Raw genomic sequence first — 11659 nt, 5'->3', positions numbered from 1 at the left:
TGGAGATGGAAGGGGGGGAGTAGACTAGAGGGTGGAGAGAGGCGGGACAGCACCGCATGTAATCCGGCAGACGGGGGTAGCCTCCGGCTCACACTTCTGCTCTCGTGCTCAAACTACTACTACTGCACTCAGATGACCTATATCACGCGCGGGGAGGAAAAGGAGAGAAAGCGGAAAAGGGGGCGTGGAAATGAAATAACCAAATAAACAAGGCAGCATCTGCAATATCATCCAGTGGTTTCGACCAATATTATTAATGCATGTCAGTTTGTTTACGCATCACGTTGTGATTGAGAAAACGCATTAACGCAGTTTTATCTATGTCTGACACTGTATAACCGGGGTTATCTCTATGGCTTTGTATTTATTTTTATTTTTTTAATTCAATAGCTAGGACTAGGCCGAACTAGGCTGTAGCCTCTAACGTTACTCTACTCCCGACTGCTGGCCGACACTCCAAACTGCAATAAAGTAGCTTTGCCTACTACTGGGCTGCGTTCAGTACGAAAAAAAGTAGTGGCACGTTCAATTAAACGGAAACGGTGGTACTGAACGACCAATTGAAATACGGGGAGGGGTTGTGGGTGAAAATGCAGAGCTTCTCTTTAAATACGTCACTCATTGCTTTAAGCCACACCCACCAAAACGGAGCAAACGTACCTCAAAGTCTGTTCAAGAAAAATTGTCAAAGACTCCAGCCACCCAAGTGAACAACTTCTACCCCCAAGCCATAAGACTGCTAAATAGTTAATTAAATAGCTACCCGGACTATCTGCATTGACCATTTTTGCACCTTCACATAGCCTATGCTGCTGCTACTGTTTACTATCTGTCACTTTATTCCTATTATACAGTATGTACATATCTACCTCAATTACTTTGTACCCCTGCACATCGACTCCGTACTGATATAGCCAAGTTATCATTACTCATAGAGCATCTATTGTACCTTTTATTATTACGTGTTTTACTTTTCTATTATTTGTCTCTGCATTGTTGGGAAGGGCCCGTAAGTAAGAATTTCACTGTTAGTCCACACCCGTTGTTTACGAAGCATGTGACACATTTGATTTGAACGTTTTGGGGGAACGTGCCGTTCAGTATAAACCTATCCGCAACGTAGCAAAGGTTCAATCGAACTGAACACACCCCTGTACTCAAGTGACAAACTGCTGCAACAAGACAATCATCTGTGCCAAATGCACTGTGAGTGGTAAAATTGTAGATTACCTCTGGAAAATCTGTATTTTGATGAAAGGACTCTGCCTAGAGCATAGGCTCTTTTTATTCACATGTTGATTTACGATAGGCGGCAACAAGGAGCAAGTACTAACAGTAGAAGAAGATGCCTCTGGTGTTTCCGCTTCCGGGTTCTGAATTCCGAACGTCGTGTGAACGCCGCGCTAACAAAGTTTGTTCACAGTGGCTTAGATTTATTATGTATTTTAATCTTAATGTTTTAGAATATAAGTGGTAGATAAGTGGATATATTTACCTCTTAAGGAGGTAATTGTCTGCTTGGTAAGTTGATCTCGCCGCACGGGGGGAATCAGTTGTAGCTTGCTAGCTAGCTACAAGAGCTCAATGCTAGTAGTTGAGACATAGCTAGTTAGGTTTCAACTACTAGCTAACTAACTAGTTAGCCAGCCAACACTGGCAAAAATCTGTGTGGACAACTCAAATGTCAACAGGCAAGGGAAACAAAAACAGCAAGTGTTTGCTAACTAACCATCATAACGTTAGTAGTTAACTTAGCTAGATAACGTTAGCTAGGCAGATACACGTGACGTTGGTCTGTTTGTCAACTTCGCTGATCACCTATCCATGCCACTCTGGTTAACGTTAGCTACTTGGCTAGCTAAGAAGTTGGTATGTTTCTGTGTGATTGTTTGTTTACCGACTACCATTGTGTTGTAGACTATGTCTCTTCCTAAACGGGAGGTGGAGGAGCTGCGGCCCTGGGTGGAGCGGACCGTGAAGAAGGTGCTGGGTTTCTCAGAGCCTACTGTCGTCACTGCGGCCCTGCACTGTGTGGGCAAGGGCCTGGACAAGAGGAAGACCACAGGTGTGTGTGTGAGGGGGAGAATGAGGGCAGTTGACGTGTGTGACATGTTACACTGAAATTATGGCAGGAAAGGTTTGTTGTATGTTGTTTTTCTGTCTCTGTTACCCAATTTTTTCAGAACGTCTGTTTTTGTGTGTCTGACTGTTCAGCAGTCTTTAAATGTGGTCTTTTACCCTTGACTCCTAACCTTTGACCCATCAGACCAGCTGCGTCCATTCCTGGATGAATCGGCCGGAGGGTTCGTGGAGAGACTATTTGAGGCCCTGGAGGAGAGCCGCAGTTCCCGTGGCAACAAGGGTGCCGGGGAGAGGAACCGCAAGAGAGACCTGAAGGTAGACCTCACGCTGCTGCTGTTGTTGTATCACACGTTCCACGTTAACCTGTAGGCAGTAACCAGTAGCTACCTACATGTCTAGACCATAGAGGTAGAACATGTTAACCTGTATTTGTGTTTAATAGGGATCCCCATTAGCAGCTGCCAAGAAAGGGGGAAAAAGATTAAACAGTACATCATATAACATTATTACACCAATACAGAATGTGGCGAATAGGGATCCCCATTAATAGGGATCCCCATTAGCAGCTGCCAAGAAAGGGGGAAAAAGATTAAACAGTACATCATATAACATTATTACACCAATACAGAATGTGGCGAATCGCATCTCTGCATGTCTGGCAGACATATCAGTATGGATGACGGATCACCACCTCAAGCTGAACCCTGGCAAGACGGAGCTGCTCTTCCTCCCGGGGAAGGACTGCCCGTTCCATGATCTCGCCATCACGGTTGACAACTCCGCTGTGTCCTCCTCCCAGAGTGCGAAGAGCCTAGGCGTGACCCTGGACAACACCCTGTCGTTCTCCGCCAACATCAAGGCGGTGACCCGCTCCTGCAGGTTCATGCTCTACAACATTCGGAGAGTGCGACCCTGCCTTACACAGGAAGCGGCGCAGGTCCTGGTCCAGGCACTTGTCATCTCCCGTCTGGACTACTGCAACTCGCTGTTGGCTGGGCTCCCTGCCTGTGCCATTAAACCCCTACAACTCATCCAGAATGCCGCAGCCCGTCTGGTGTTCAACCTTCCCAAGTTCTCTCACGTCACCCCCCTCCTCCGCACACTCCACTGGCTTCCAGTTGAAGCTCGCATCCGCTACAAGACCATGGTGCTTGCCTATGGAGCAGTGAGGCTCTGATCAGTCCCTACACCCAAACGAGGACATTGCGTTCATCCACCTCTGGCCTGCTGGCTCCCCTTCCTCTGCGGAAGCATAGCTCCCGCTCAGCCCAGTCAAAACTGTTCGCTGCTCTGGCACCCCAATGGTGGAACAAGCTCCCTCACGACGCCAGGACAGCGGAGTCACTCACCACCTTCCGGAGACATTTGAAACCCCACCTCTTTAAGGAATACCTGGGATAGGATAAAGTATTCCTTCTAACCCCCCCAAATTGTAAAGTGGTTATCCCACTGGCTATAGGGTGAACGCACCAATTTGTGAGTCGCTCTGGCTAAGAGCGTCTGCTAAATGACGTTAATGTGCCCTTGAGCAAGGCACTTAACCCTAATTGCTCCTGTAAGTCGCTCTGGTTAAGAGCGTCTGCTAAATGACTAAAATGTAAACATGTTTTGACCATGACAGTTTACAATCCAGGGTTACACCAAGCAGTTTAGTCACCTCATTATTCATTACAAGATTTAGTTGAGGTTTAGGGTTTAGTGAATGATTTGTCCCAAATACAATGCTTTTAGTTTATGAAATATTTAGGACTAACTTATTCCTTGCCACCCATTCTGAAACTAACTGCAGCTCTTTGTTAAGTATTGCAGTGATTTCACTCGTAGAAGCTGACGTGTATAGTGTTGAGTCATCCGCGTACATAGACACACTGGCTTGACATACCACTGGCTTTGAATAATCAGTAAAGTAGGCTGTCACTAGTAGCTACCTACATGGTTAGACCATAGAGGTGGAACACATATCGGAAGGGAATGAATGGGTGTAAACAATAGGCTAGGAGAGTTTCTACCATATCAGAGATTTCAACTGTCAGTAACTGGCTGATCTACAGAAAGTCATTGTCACTAGGCTTGATCTTTATGTTAGTGTCAGGCATATCTCCCCTGGGAGCAAGAAACAGTGAATGATATTCACCAAGAGGTTGTTTAAATGACTCCTTGCATTGGTTAGATGGCTTGGCTGTGCCTCTGGCTAAACCTCAGGCCAATGAGAGACTGATGTTCCCCCAGGATGTGTTTGGTGATGAGGTGGAGGTGGTTGCGGGGCGGGACGTCCCAGAGGCAGGAGACGGTGTGCCGGTGAAGAGGAAACGTGTCCCCCGCTTTGAGGAGGTGGAGGAACCAGAGGTCCTACCTGCACCCCCTACTGAGAGCCCTGCCATGCTCACTAAGATACAGGTAGCCATACACACACACACACAAAGATCCACATACACACGTACCAAGATCCTGCTTCACATACAGACTTGTCAAGATCCTTGTGAAGTGAATCAACGTGTTCATTCTCCCTCTCTCTGTCCTCAGATCAAACAGATGATGGAGGCTGCCACCAGACAAATAGAGGAGAGGAAGAAACAGCTGAGCTTCGTCCCAGTGTCTTCCCAGCAGGTGAGACTCATCTTCCTCCACTCTCTCCCTCTTTAGATCTTGAAGGATTGGCTGCCTTTTCTCCTCCTCCATAAATGAAAAGTGTAACTATCTGACAGATATTGTGGACTTATGTGTTGTTACACCATCTTATCACTTTATCTCCTGTCCCCCTCCAGAGGCTGCCCCTGCCCACTCCCCAGCCAGACCAGCCTTTTGCCTCTCGTCTTCTCCCCACTCCCTCTGCCCTCTCCTCGGGCTCGGCCCAGTCCATCGCTCCCTCCCAGGCAGCTACTTTCATGAATGATGCCATCGAGAAGGCTAGGAAGGCTGCAGAGCTGCAGGCCCGCATCCAGTCGCAGTTAGCCATGAAGCCTGGTATACTGGGAGCCATTGGGAACACTGGAGGACCACATAACCTGGTGGCTCTGGCCAACCTACACGCCATGGGGATAGCACCACCGTGAGTATAGTAGACAACAGACTAGACTTTAGACACTTCCACAGATATATGTCATAATACATGGAGGCTTAACGTGTGTGTGTTTAATCTGAGTTTGTATGTGTGTTGAGTGTAGGAAGGTGGCGGAGGCCCGTGAGTCAAACAAGCCCGCCCCTCTGATTCTGGATGATATGGGTCGGACCGTGGACGCCAGCGGCAACGAGGTGGAGCTAACCCACCGCATGCCCACACTCAAAGGTATAACACACTTATCTACTGTCACAATCAGAATGTGCTTTTCCCTGATTTTCAGTCACATATCTGACTGTGTTCATGAATCTTCTCCTCCCTCCATAGCTAATATCCGTGCGGTGAAGAGAGAGCAGTTCCGTCAGCAGTTGAAGGAGAAGCCTGGTGAGGACCTGGAGTCCACTATCTACTTTGACGGGCGTGTTAACATAGCACCCGCCCAGCGAGTCAAGAAGGGCTTCAAGTTCCACGAGCAGGGACGCTTCGAGAAGATCGCCCAGAGGATCAGAACTAAGGTACCAGATCTGACCCCTGACCCGTCACCTTCCACCCCTCACATAGCTTTTTATAATAAAATAAAAAACTTTTAGCAACAATTGATCACAGAGAGGAAAAAATGGAGAGAGAAAATGTAACAACCAAAACCACCTTCGTCCCCTGTCCAGGCCCAGTTGGAGAAGCTGCAGACAGAGATCGCCCAGGCAGCCAAGAAGACAGGGATCCAGGCCTCCACCAAGCTGGCCCTCTTTGCCCCCAAGAAGATGCTGGGAGACGGGCAGGTGCCCATCATTGAGTGGTGGGACTCATACATCCTCCCCTCCAACATTGACCTGTGAGTCTTTACACATTTACTCCCTACTTTACTAGTTCAATATAGTCATCCTAACACCTATATCGAAGTTGTATACCTTTTGAAGAATTCTCGTGAAAGTCTTCTCCACCATTTTCCTGATTTCTTGTTGTGCTGATGTTGTACATCTCTTCTCGCTCTCTCTCAGATCCACAGAGACCAATTTTGCGGCGATGGAGTTGTTTGGAGTCACAAACCTGGTGGAGCACCCTGCCCAGATCAGCCCCCCAGGTAACCACACATATCCCTTCTTTGACGTTACCTTTGTCAAGGGCTCCTGGATATTAGTCAGGGGGTTAGATTAATCTCACCCGGGCGCCCGTGTAGGCGTGTTTTGCATCGGCTGAAAGTTGATTGTATTCGATTTGGAACTGGGCTGCCTCCCAGGCGTGACCCGGGGGACCTGTTCAAAGCCCATGGCGAAGTCAACTCAAAACAAACGTGATGTAATTAAGCATGTGGAGTAATGGGTAGGATTCTGTTTTCACATGCAAAAGGGATTGCTTTTGATAGAAACCCTTTATCTGCCTTCCCAATGAAAACTAGTTTGAAAATTCTAACATATTTTATGGAAAAGAGATGTATGTTTCTGGACGATGCGCCATGCTGCCCTGTTGACAACATGACCAAGTGGCGCAGACAACCGTTCGATTTGAGACGGCCGCTCTAAGTCTGTTGGTCTCCCGCCCTCTCTCCAGTCGACACAGACAAGCCAGGAGTGACTCTGGGAGTGTACCTGACTAAGAAGGAACAGAAGAAGTTGAGGAGACAGACTCGCAGGGAGGGACAGAAAGAGCTACAGGAAAAGGTCCGACTGGGGCTCATGCCCCCACCAGAACCTAAAGGTAGGACAGAAACCAGGGCTGTTCAATTCTCAACATTTGAAGTAATGCTGGTGTTCTTTTCTCTTTAATTTGAAGTTTATTTACTGAGTGGTAGTCCTGTTTGAGGCCCTGTGTTCCTCTCCTCCCCGTTTCAGTGCATATCTCTAACCTTGAGTGTTTGTCTCCTCAGTGCGTATCTCTAACCTGATGAGAGTGCTGGGTACGGAGGCAGTACAGGATCCCACTAAGGTAGAGGCCCACGTCAGAGCTCAGATGGCCAAGAGACAGAAGTAAGTCAAACCACTACACATTTCTCGTATATATTTTCCCCTCTCTCTTACCCCTCCGTCATCTATTAACCTATTTATCCTCGCTCTCACTCATCTCTCTCTCCCCCCTCATCGCTCTCTTTTCTACCTCCATCTATCACTGCTCCTATTTCACCCTCTTCCTGACTCACCGTTTCTCTCTCCTCTCACTACATAACCAGCTGTCTGTGTGTTTGTCCTCAGGGCCCATGAGGAGGCCAATGCAGCCCGGAAGCTCACAACCGAGCAGAGGAAAGAGAAGAAGGTGAAGAAACTCAAAGAGGACCTGAGTCTTGGAGTTCACATCGCAGTCTATAGGTGGGTTTGGGTCTCTGTTTTGTTGCACATTTTGTGTGTATGTTATAGTTTTTAGGTAAGTCTCGGTGCACATGTACAGTGGGGAAAAAAAGTATTTAGTCAGCCACCAATTGTGCAAGTTCTCCCACTTAAAAAGATGAGAGAGGCCTCATCATAGGTACACGTCAACTATGACAGACAAAATGAGGGGAAAAAATCCAGAAAATCACATTGTAGGATTTTTAATGAATTTATTTGCAAATTATGGTGGAAAATAATTATTTGGTCAATAAAAGTTTCTCAATACTTTGTTATATACCCTTTGTTGGCAATGACACAGGTCAAACGTTTTCTGTAAGTCTTCACAAGGTTTTCACACACTATTGCTGGTATTTTGGCCCATTCCTCCATGCAGATCTCCTCTAGAGCAGTGATGTTTTGGGGCTGTCGCTGGGCAACACAGACTTTCAACTCCCTCCAAAGATTTTCTATGGGGTTGAGATCTGGAGACTGGCTAAGCCACTCCAGGACCTTGAAATGCTTCTTACAAAGCCACTCCTTCGTTGCCCGGGCGGTGTGTTTGGGATCATTGTCATGCTGAAAGACCCAGCCACGTTTCATCTTCAATGCCCTTGCTGATGGAAGGAGGTTTTCACTCAAAATCTCACGATACATGGCCCCATTCATTCTTTCCTTTACACGGATCAGTCATCCTGGTCCCTTTGCAGAAAAAACAGCCCCAAAGCATGATGTTTCCACCCCCATGCTTCACAGTAGGTATGGTGTTCTTTGGATGCAACTCAGCATTCTTTGTCCTCCAAACACGACGAGTTGAGCTTTTACCAAAAAGTTATATTTTGGTTTCATCTGACCATATGACATTCTCCCCAATCCTCTTCTGGATCATCCAAATGCACTCTAGCAAACTTCAGACGGGCCTGGACATGTACTGGCTTAAGCAGGGGGACACGTCTGGCACTGCAGGATTTGAGTCCCTGGCGGCATAGTGTGTTACTGATGGTAGGCTTTGTTACTTTGGTCCCAGCTCTCTGCAGGTCATTCACTAGGTCCCCCGTGTGGTTCTGGGATTTTTTGCTCACCGTTCTTGTGATCATTTTGACCCCACGGGGTGAGATCTTGCGTGGAGCCCCAGATCAAGGGAGATTATCAGTGGTCTTGTATGTCTTCCATTTCCTAATAATTGCTCCCACAGTTGATTTCTTCAAACCAAGCTGCTTACCTATTGCAGATTCAGTCTTCCCAGCCTGGTGCAGGTCTACAATTTTGTTTCTGGTGTCCTTTGACAGCTCTTTGGTCTTGGCCATAGTGGAGTTTGGAGTGTGACTGTTTGAGGTTGTGGACAGGTGTCTTTTATACTGATAACAAGTTCAAACAGGTGCCATTAATACAGGTAACGAGTGGAGGACAGAGGAGCCTCTTAAAGAAGAAGTTACAGGTCTGTGAGAGCCAGAAATCTTACTTGTTTGTAGGTGACCAAATACTTATTTTCCACCATAATTTGCAAATATATTCATAAAAAATCAAAATCCTACAATGTGATTTTCTGGGGGAAAAATTCTCAATTTGTCTGTCATAGTTGATGTGTACCTATGATGAAAATTACAGGCCTCTCTCATCTTTTTAAGTGGGAGAACTTGCACAATTGGTGGCTGACTAAATACTTTTTTCCCCCACTGTAACTGTTTACGGCTGAGTGTGTCTGTGTGCCTTTCCTACTCATTCGTACTTACTTACTTGCTCGCTCACCCCCTCTCTTTTCCTCAGGATCCGTAACCTCCACAACCCGGCTAAAAAGTTTAAGGTGGAAGCCAACGCCAACCAGCTGTACCTGACCGGCACTGTGGTGCTACACCGAGACGTCAACATGGTGGTGGTGGAGGGAGGTGAGAGGAGAGAGACCATATTAGTCTCTTTTAAATGGGGTCTATTTTCACTCTGATTCTGAACCATTCAAGTAACAAGCCTTTAATTACCATAACGTCTCATGAAAATCTCATAACATTTCTTGTTATGACTTGTTGCTGTAAATGGGTTCTTCTGTACCCCAGAGTTAACTACATGACTGAGCATGCATGTACTGTTCTCTCAGGTCCCAAAGCCCAGAAGAAGTTCAAGAGGCTCATGTTGAGCAGAATCAAATGGGAAGAACACAACTCCAAGAGAGATGGTGAGAATTTAATTTATATATATGTATGTGCGTGCAGAAATATGTTGTGCTCAGACCAAATATGCCAGGGTTCCCCAAATGGCGTGATTTAATCTGGCCCCCCACGTTTTCTGAGTTATTTTATTTTTTTAATTGTTGGACATAAAAGACTGTAAAAACGGCAACAAATCAGCTCCAAGTGATTTTAAGTTTTGGAAATCTGTTCCAAAGTATTCCCACACAAGAGATATGTAATCGTATAAAGGAAAAAAAGCAAGGTTTGAAATGTTATATCTGTTTGGGCTTCTTCCAGTCAAGTTGCAAATTATTTGTAATTATGTTCCGGTCCCCTGACCATCCATCCACTCAAGAGAAAATGTGCCCGTAGCTGAATCTAGTTGATGATCCCCGCTGTATGCCTTACTGTTTATTACATAATACTTCACTGTAGTTGTTGTGGTTCTGAATCCCTTCTCCTCACCTCTGCTTGTCAGATCCAGATGCAGACGATGAGACCAAGAAGAACAACAGATGCAGCCTGGTCTGGGAGGTGAGTGGTTAACCATTACATCTTATTTCACTAAAGCGAGATGAGTGCAATGCATGCTTCATATAATACTCCTGATCATCTTGGATAACTGGCTTCTTTATAATGGATTGATTGTAAACACAGTAAAGACTGATCTCTAAACTTATCTTTCTTCCCCTGCTGTTCCCTCTCATCCTTCTCCCTCACTCCATCCTCCCAGGGCACAGCTAAGGAGCGTAACTATGGGGAGATGAAGTTTAAGCAGTGTCCTACAGAGAACATGGCCAGAGAACACTTTAAGAAGCATGGGACAGAACACTACTGGGACCTGGCTCTGAGCCAGAGTGTGCTGGAGAGCACTGATGACTGAAGGGAGAGCATCACTAGAGAGCTGAGGAGGCAGAAGGATCCCTTACCACTGGCCCAGGGTCCGATAGTTGTTAATCCTCATAATGGTCAGGGATAGGGTTGGGAGTGATCTGATCCTAGATCAGTGGTGAAGAGCATCGTTACCTCGAGCACCAGAGACATGCAAAGGTCAGGGGTGATTCTACCCCCCTTACACACACATTCACAACCCCAACCCAGCCTTGTATGGCCGACTGCCTGCCTGTTATTGTGTGGTGACTTGATTTAAGACGGGGAGAGAGATGGATTTGGAGTGAATGAATGAAAGGAAGTGCTGGGTAGAGAATGGATGAGGGCGAGGTCGTAGATTAGGAGGGATATATGGTGTGTATAGATATTATTGAGCGAGGTGTACACCGTTCTGCAATCACATTTTGTGGGAGAGTTGATAACTGTGTATGTGAGACCCTCCATCTTTCTAGTTGTTAAGGTGTCATTGTCTGTCAGTTGCTGTGTGTCAGTGTTTAATACTATGTCTGATATCTCTCCACTGTGTGAGTGTTCTATAGCTTGCTCTTGGCTTCTCTATCTGACTACAGTTCCTGAGTGTAAGCCTAGCTATGGTCCAAATACAGTTCTGTAATATTGAAATATTGCTGCAATGTACTATACAAAAGCCCTGTTTCGAATAAGCGAAAACCAACCTATCAGTGTAGAAGTAACTAAAGACTTTGAAACGTATGAGCTCATACTTTTGACTAGGGTTTTATGTTTTTGGCCTCTATTTTTATATATTTGATTATTAATGAAAATTGCCACAGTGGTAATTTTTTTTGCAGAAGGACAGCACAGATTTAGTCAAGTATTACATTTTAGTCATTTAGCAGACGCTCTTATCCAGAGTGACTTACAGGAGCAATTAGGGTTAAGTGCCTTGCTCAAGGGCACATCGACAGATTTTTCACCTAGTCGGCTCTGTGATTAGAACCAGCGACCTTTCGGTTACTGGCACAACGCTCTTAACCACTAAGCTACCTGACCCAAAGTTGTGTTTTCTTTTCTTTAGAGATGTTTGATTTGGAGAAAGTGTCTTCCCCTTATGTTTGATCCTGTATACATGTACATATGTTGCCAATAAACACATGCAGGACAATACAATACACTTAATTGTAAATGAAAGCTTTATACCCTTGTGT

At 46.0% G+C, this 11659-nt stretch overlaps 1 protein-coding gene across 2 annotated transcripts; it reads left to right on the top strand.

The window, feature by feature from the left end:
• Nucleotides 1–1346: 1346 nt before the first annotated feature.
• On the top strand, nucleotides 1347–11625 carry LOC123484089 (U4/U6 small nuclear ribonucleoprotein Prp3-like). Of its 2 annotated transcripts, none has more exons than XM_045214054.1 (17): nucleotides 1347–1411; nucleotides 1918–2065; nucleotides 2267–2397; nucleotides 4312–4479; nucleotides 4606–4689; nucleotides 4848–5131; nucleotides 5247–5368; nucleotides 5468–5655; nucleotides 5806–5972; nucleotides 6139–6221; nucleotides 6689–6835; nucleotides 7005–7104; nucleotides 7327–7440; nucleotides 9205–9323; nucleotides 9530–9607; nucleotides 10081–10136; nucleotides 10336–11625. In XM_045214054.1, exons 2-17 carry the CDS (start codon nucleotides 1921–1923, stop codon nucleotides 10483–10485), a joined length of 2136 nt encoding a protein of 711 aa, XP_045069989.1. In that variant the 5' UTR covers nucleotides 1347–1411; nucleotides 1918–1920; the 3' UTR covers nucleotides 10486–11625. The 2 variants fall into 2 exon arrangements, with proteins under 2 accessions (XP_045069989.1, XP_045069988.1); XM_045214053.1 differs by having other exon boundaries at nucleotides 1368–1521.
• The last annotated feature ends 34 nt before the right edge of the window (nucleotides 11626–11659 follow it).

This window comes from Coregonus clupeaformis, unplaced genomic scaffold (genome assembly GCF_020615455.1).
Source record: "Coregonus clupeaformis isolate EN_2021a unplaced genomic scaffold, ASM2061545v1 scaf0195, whole genome shotgun sequence".
Classification (NCBI taxonomy): domain Eukaryota; kingdom Metazoa; phylum Chordata; class Actinopteri; order Salmoniformes; family Salmonidae; genus Coregonus; species Coregonus clupeaformis.
Note: the sequence above shows the minus strand (reverse complement) of the source record. Positions and strands in the feature narration are given on the sequence as shown.

What these genes read in the sequence shown, in the direction of transcription:
- LOC123484089 (XM_045214054.1), top strand. Translation starts at nt 1,921, where the DNA reads ATGTCTCTTCCTAAACGGGAGGTGGAGGAGCTGCGGCCCTGGGTGGAG. An exon ending in CCCAGAGGATCAGAACTAAG is followed by an intron (nt 5,656 to 5,805) that starts GTACCAGATCTG and finishes TCCCCTGTCCAG; the next exon opens with GCCCAGTTGGAGAAGCTGCA. An exon ending in CAGATGGCCAAGAGACAGAA is followed by an intron (nt 7,105 to 7,326) that starts GTAAGTCAAACC and finishes GTTTGTCCTCAG; the next exon opens with GGCCCATGAGGAGGCCAATG.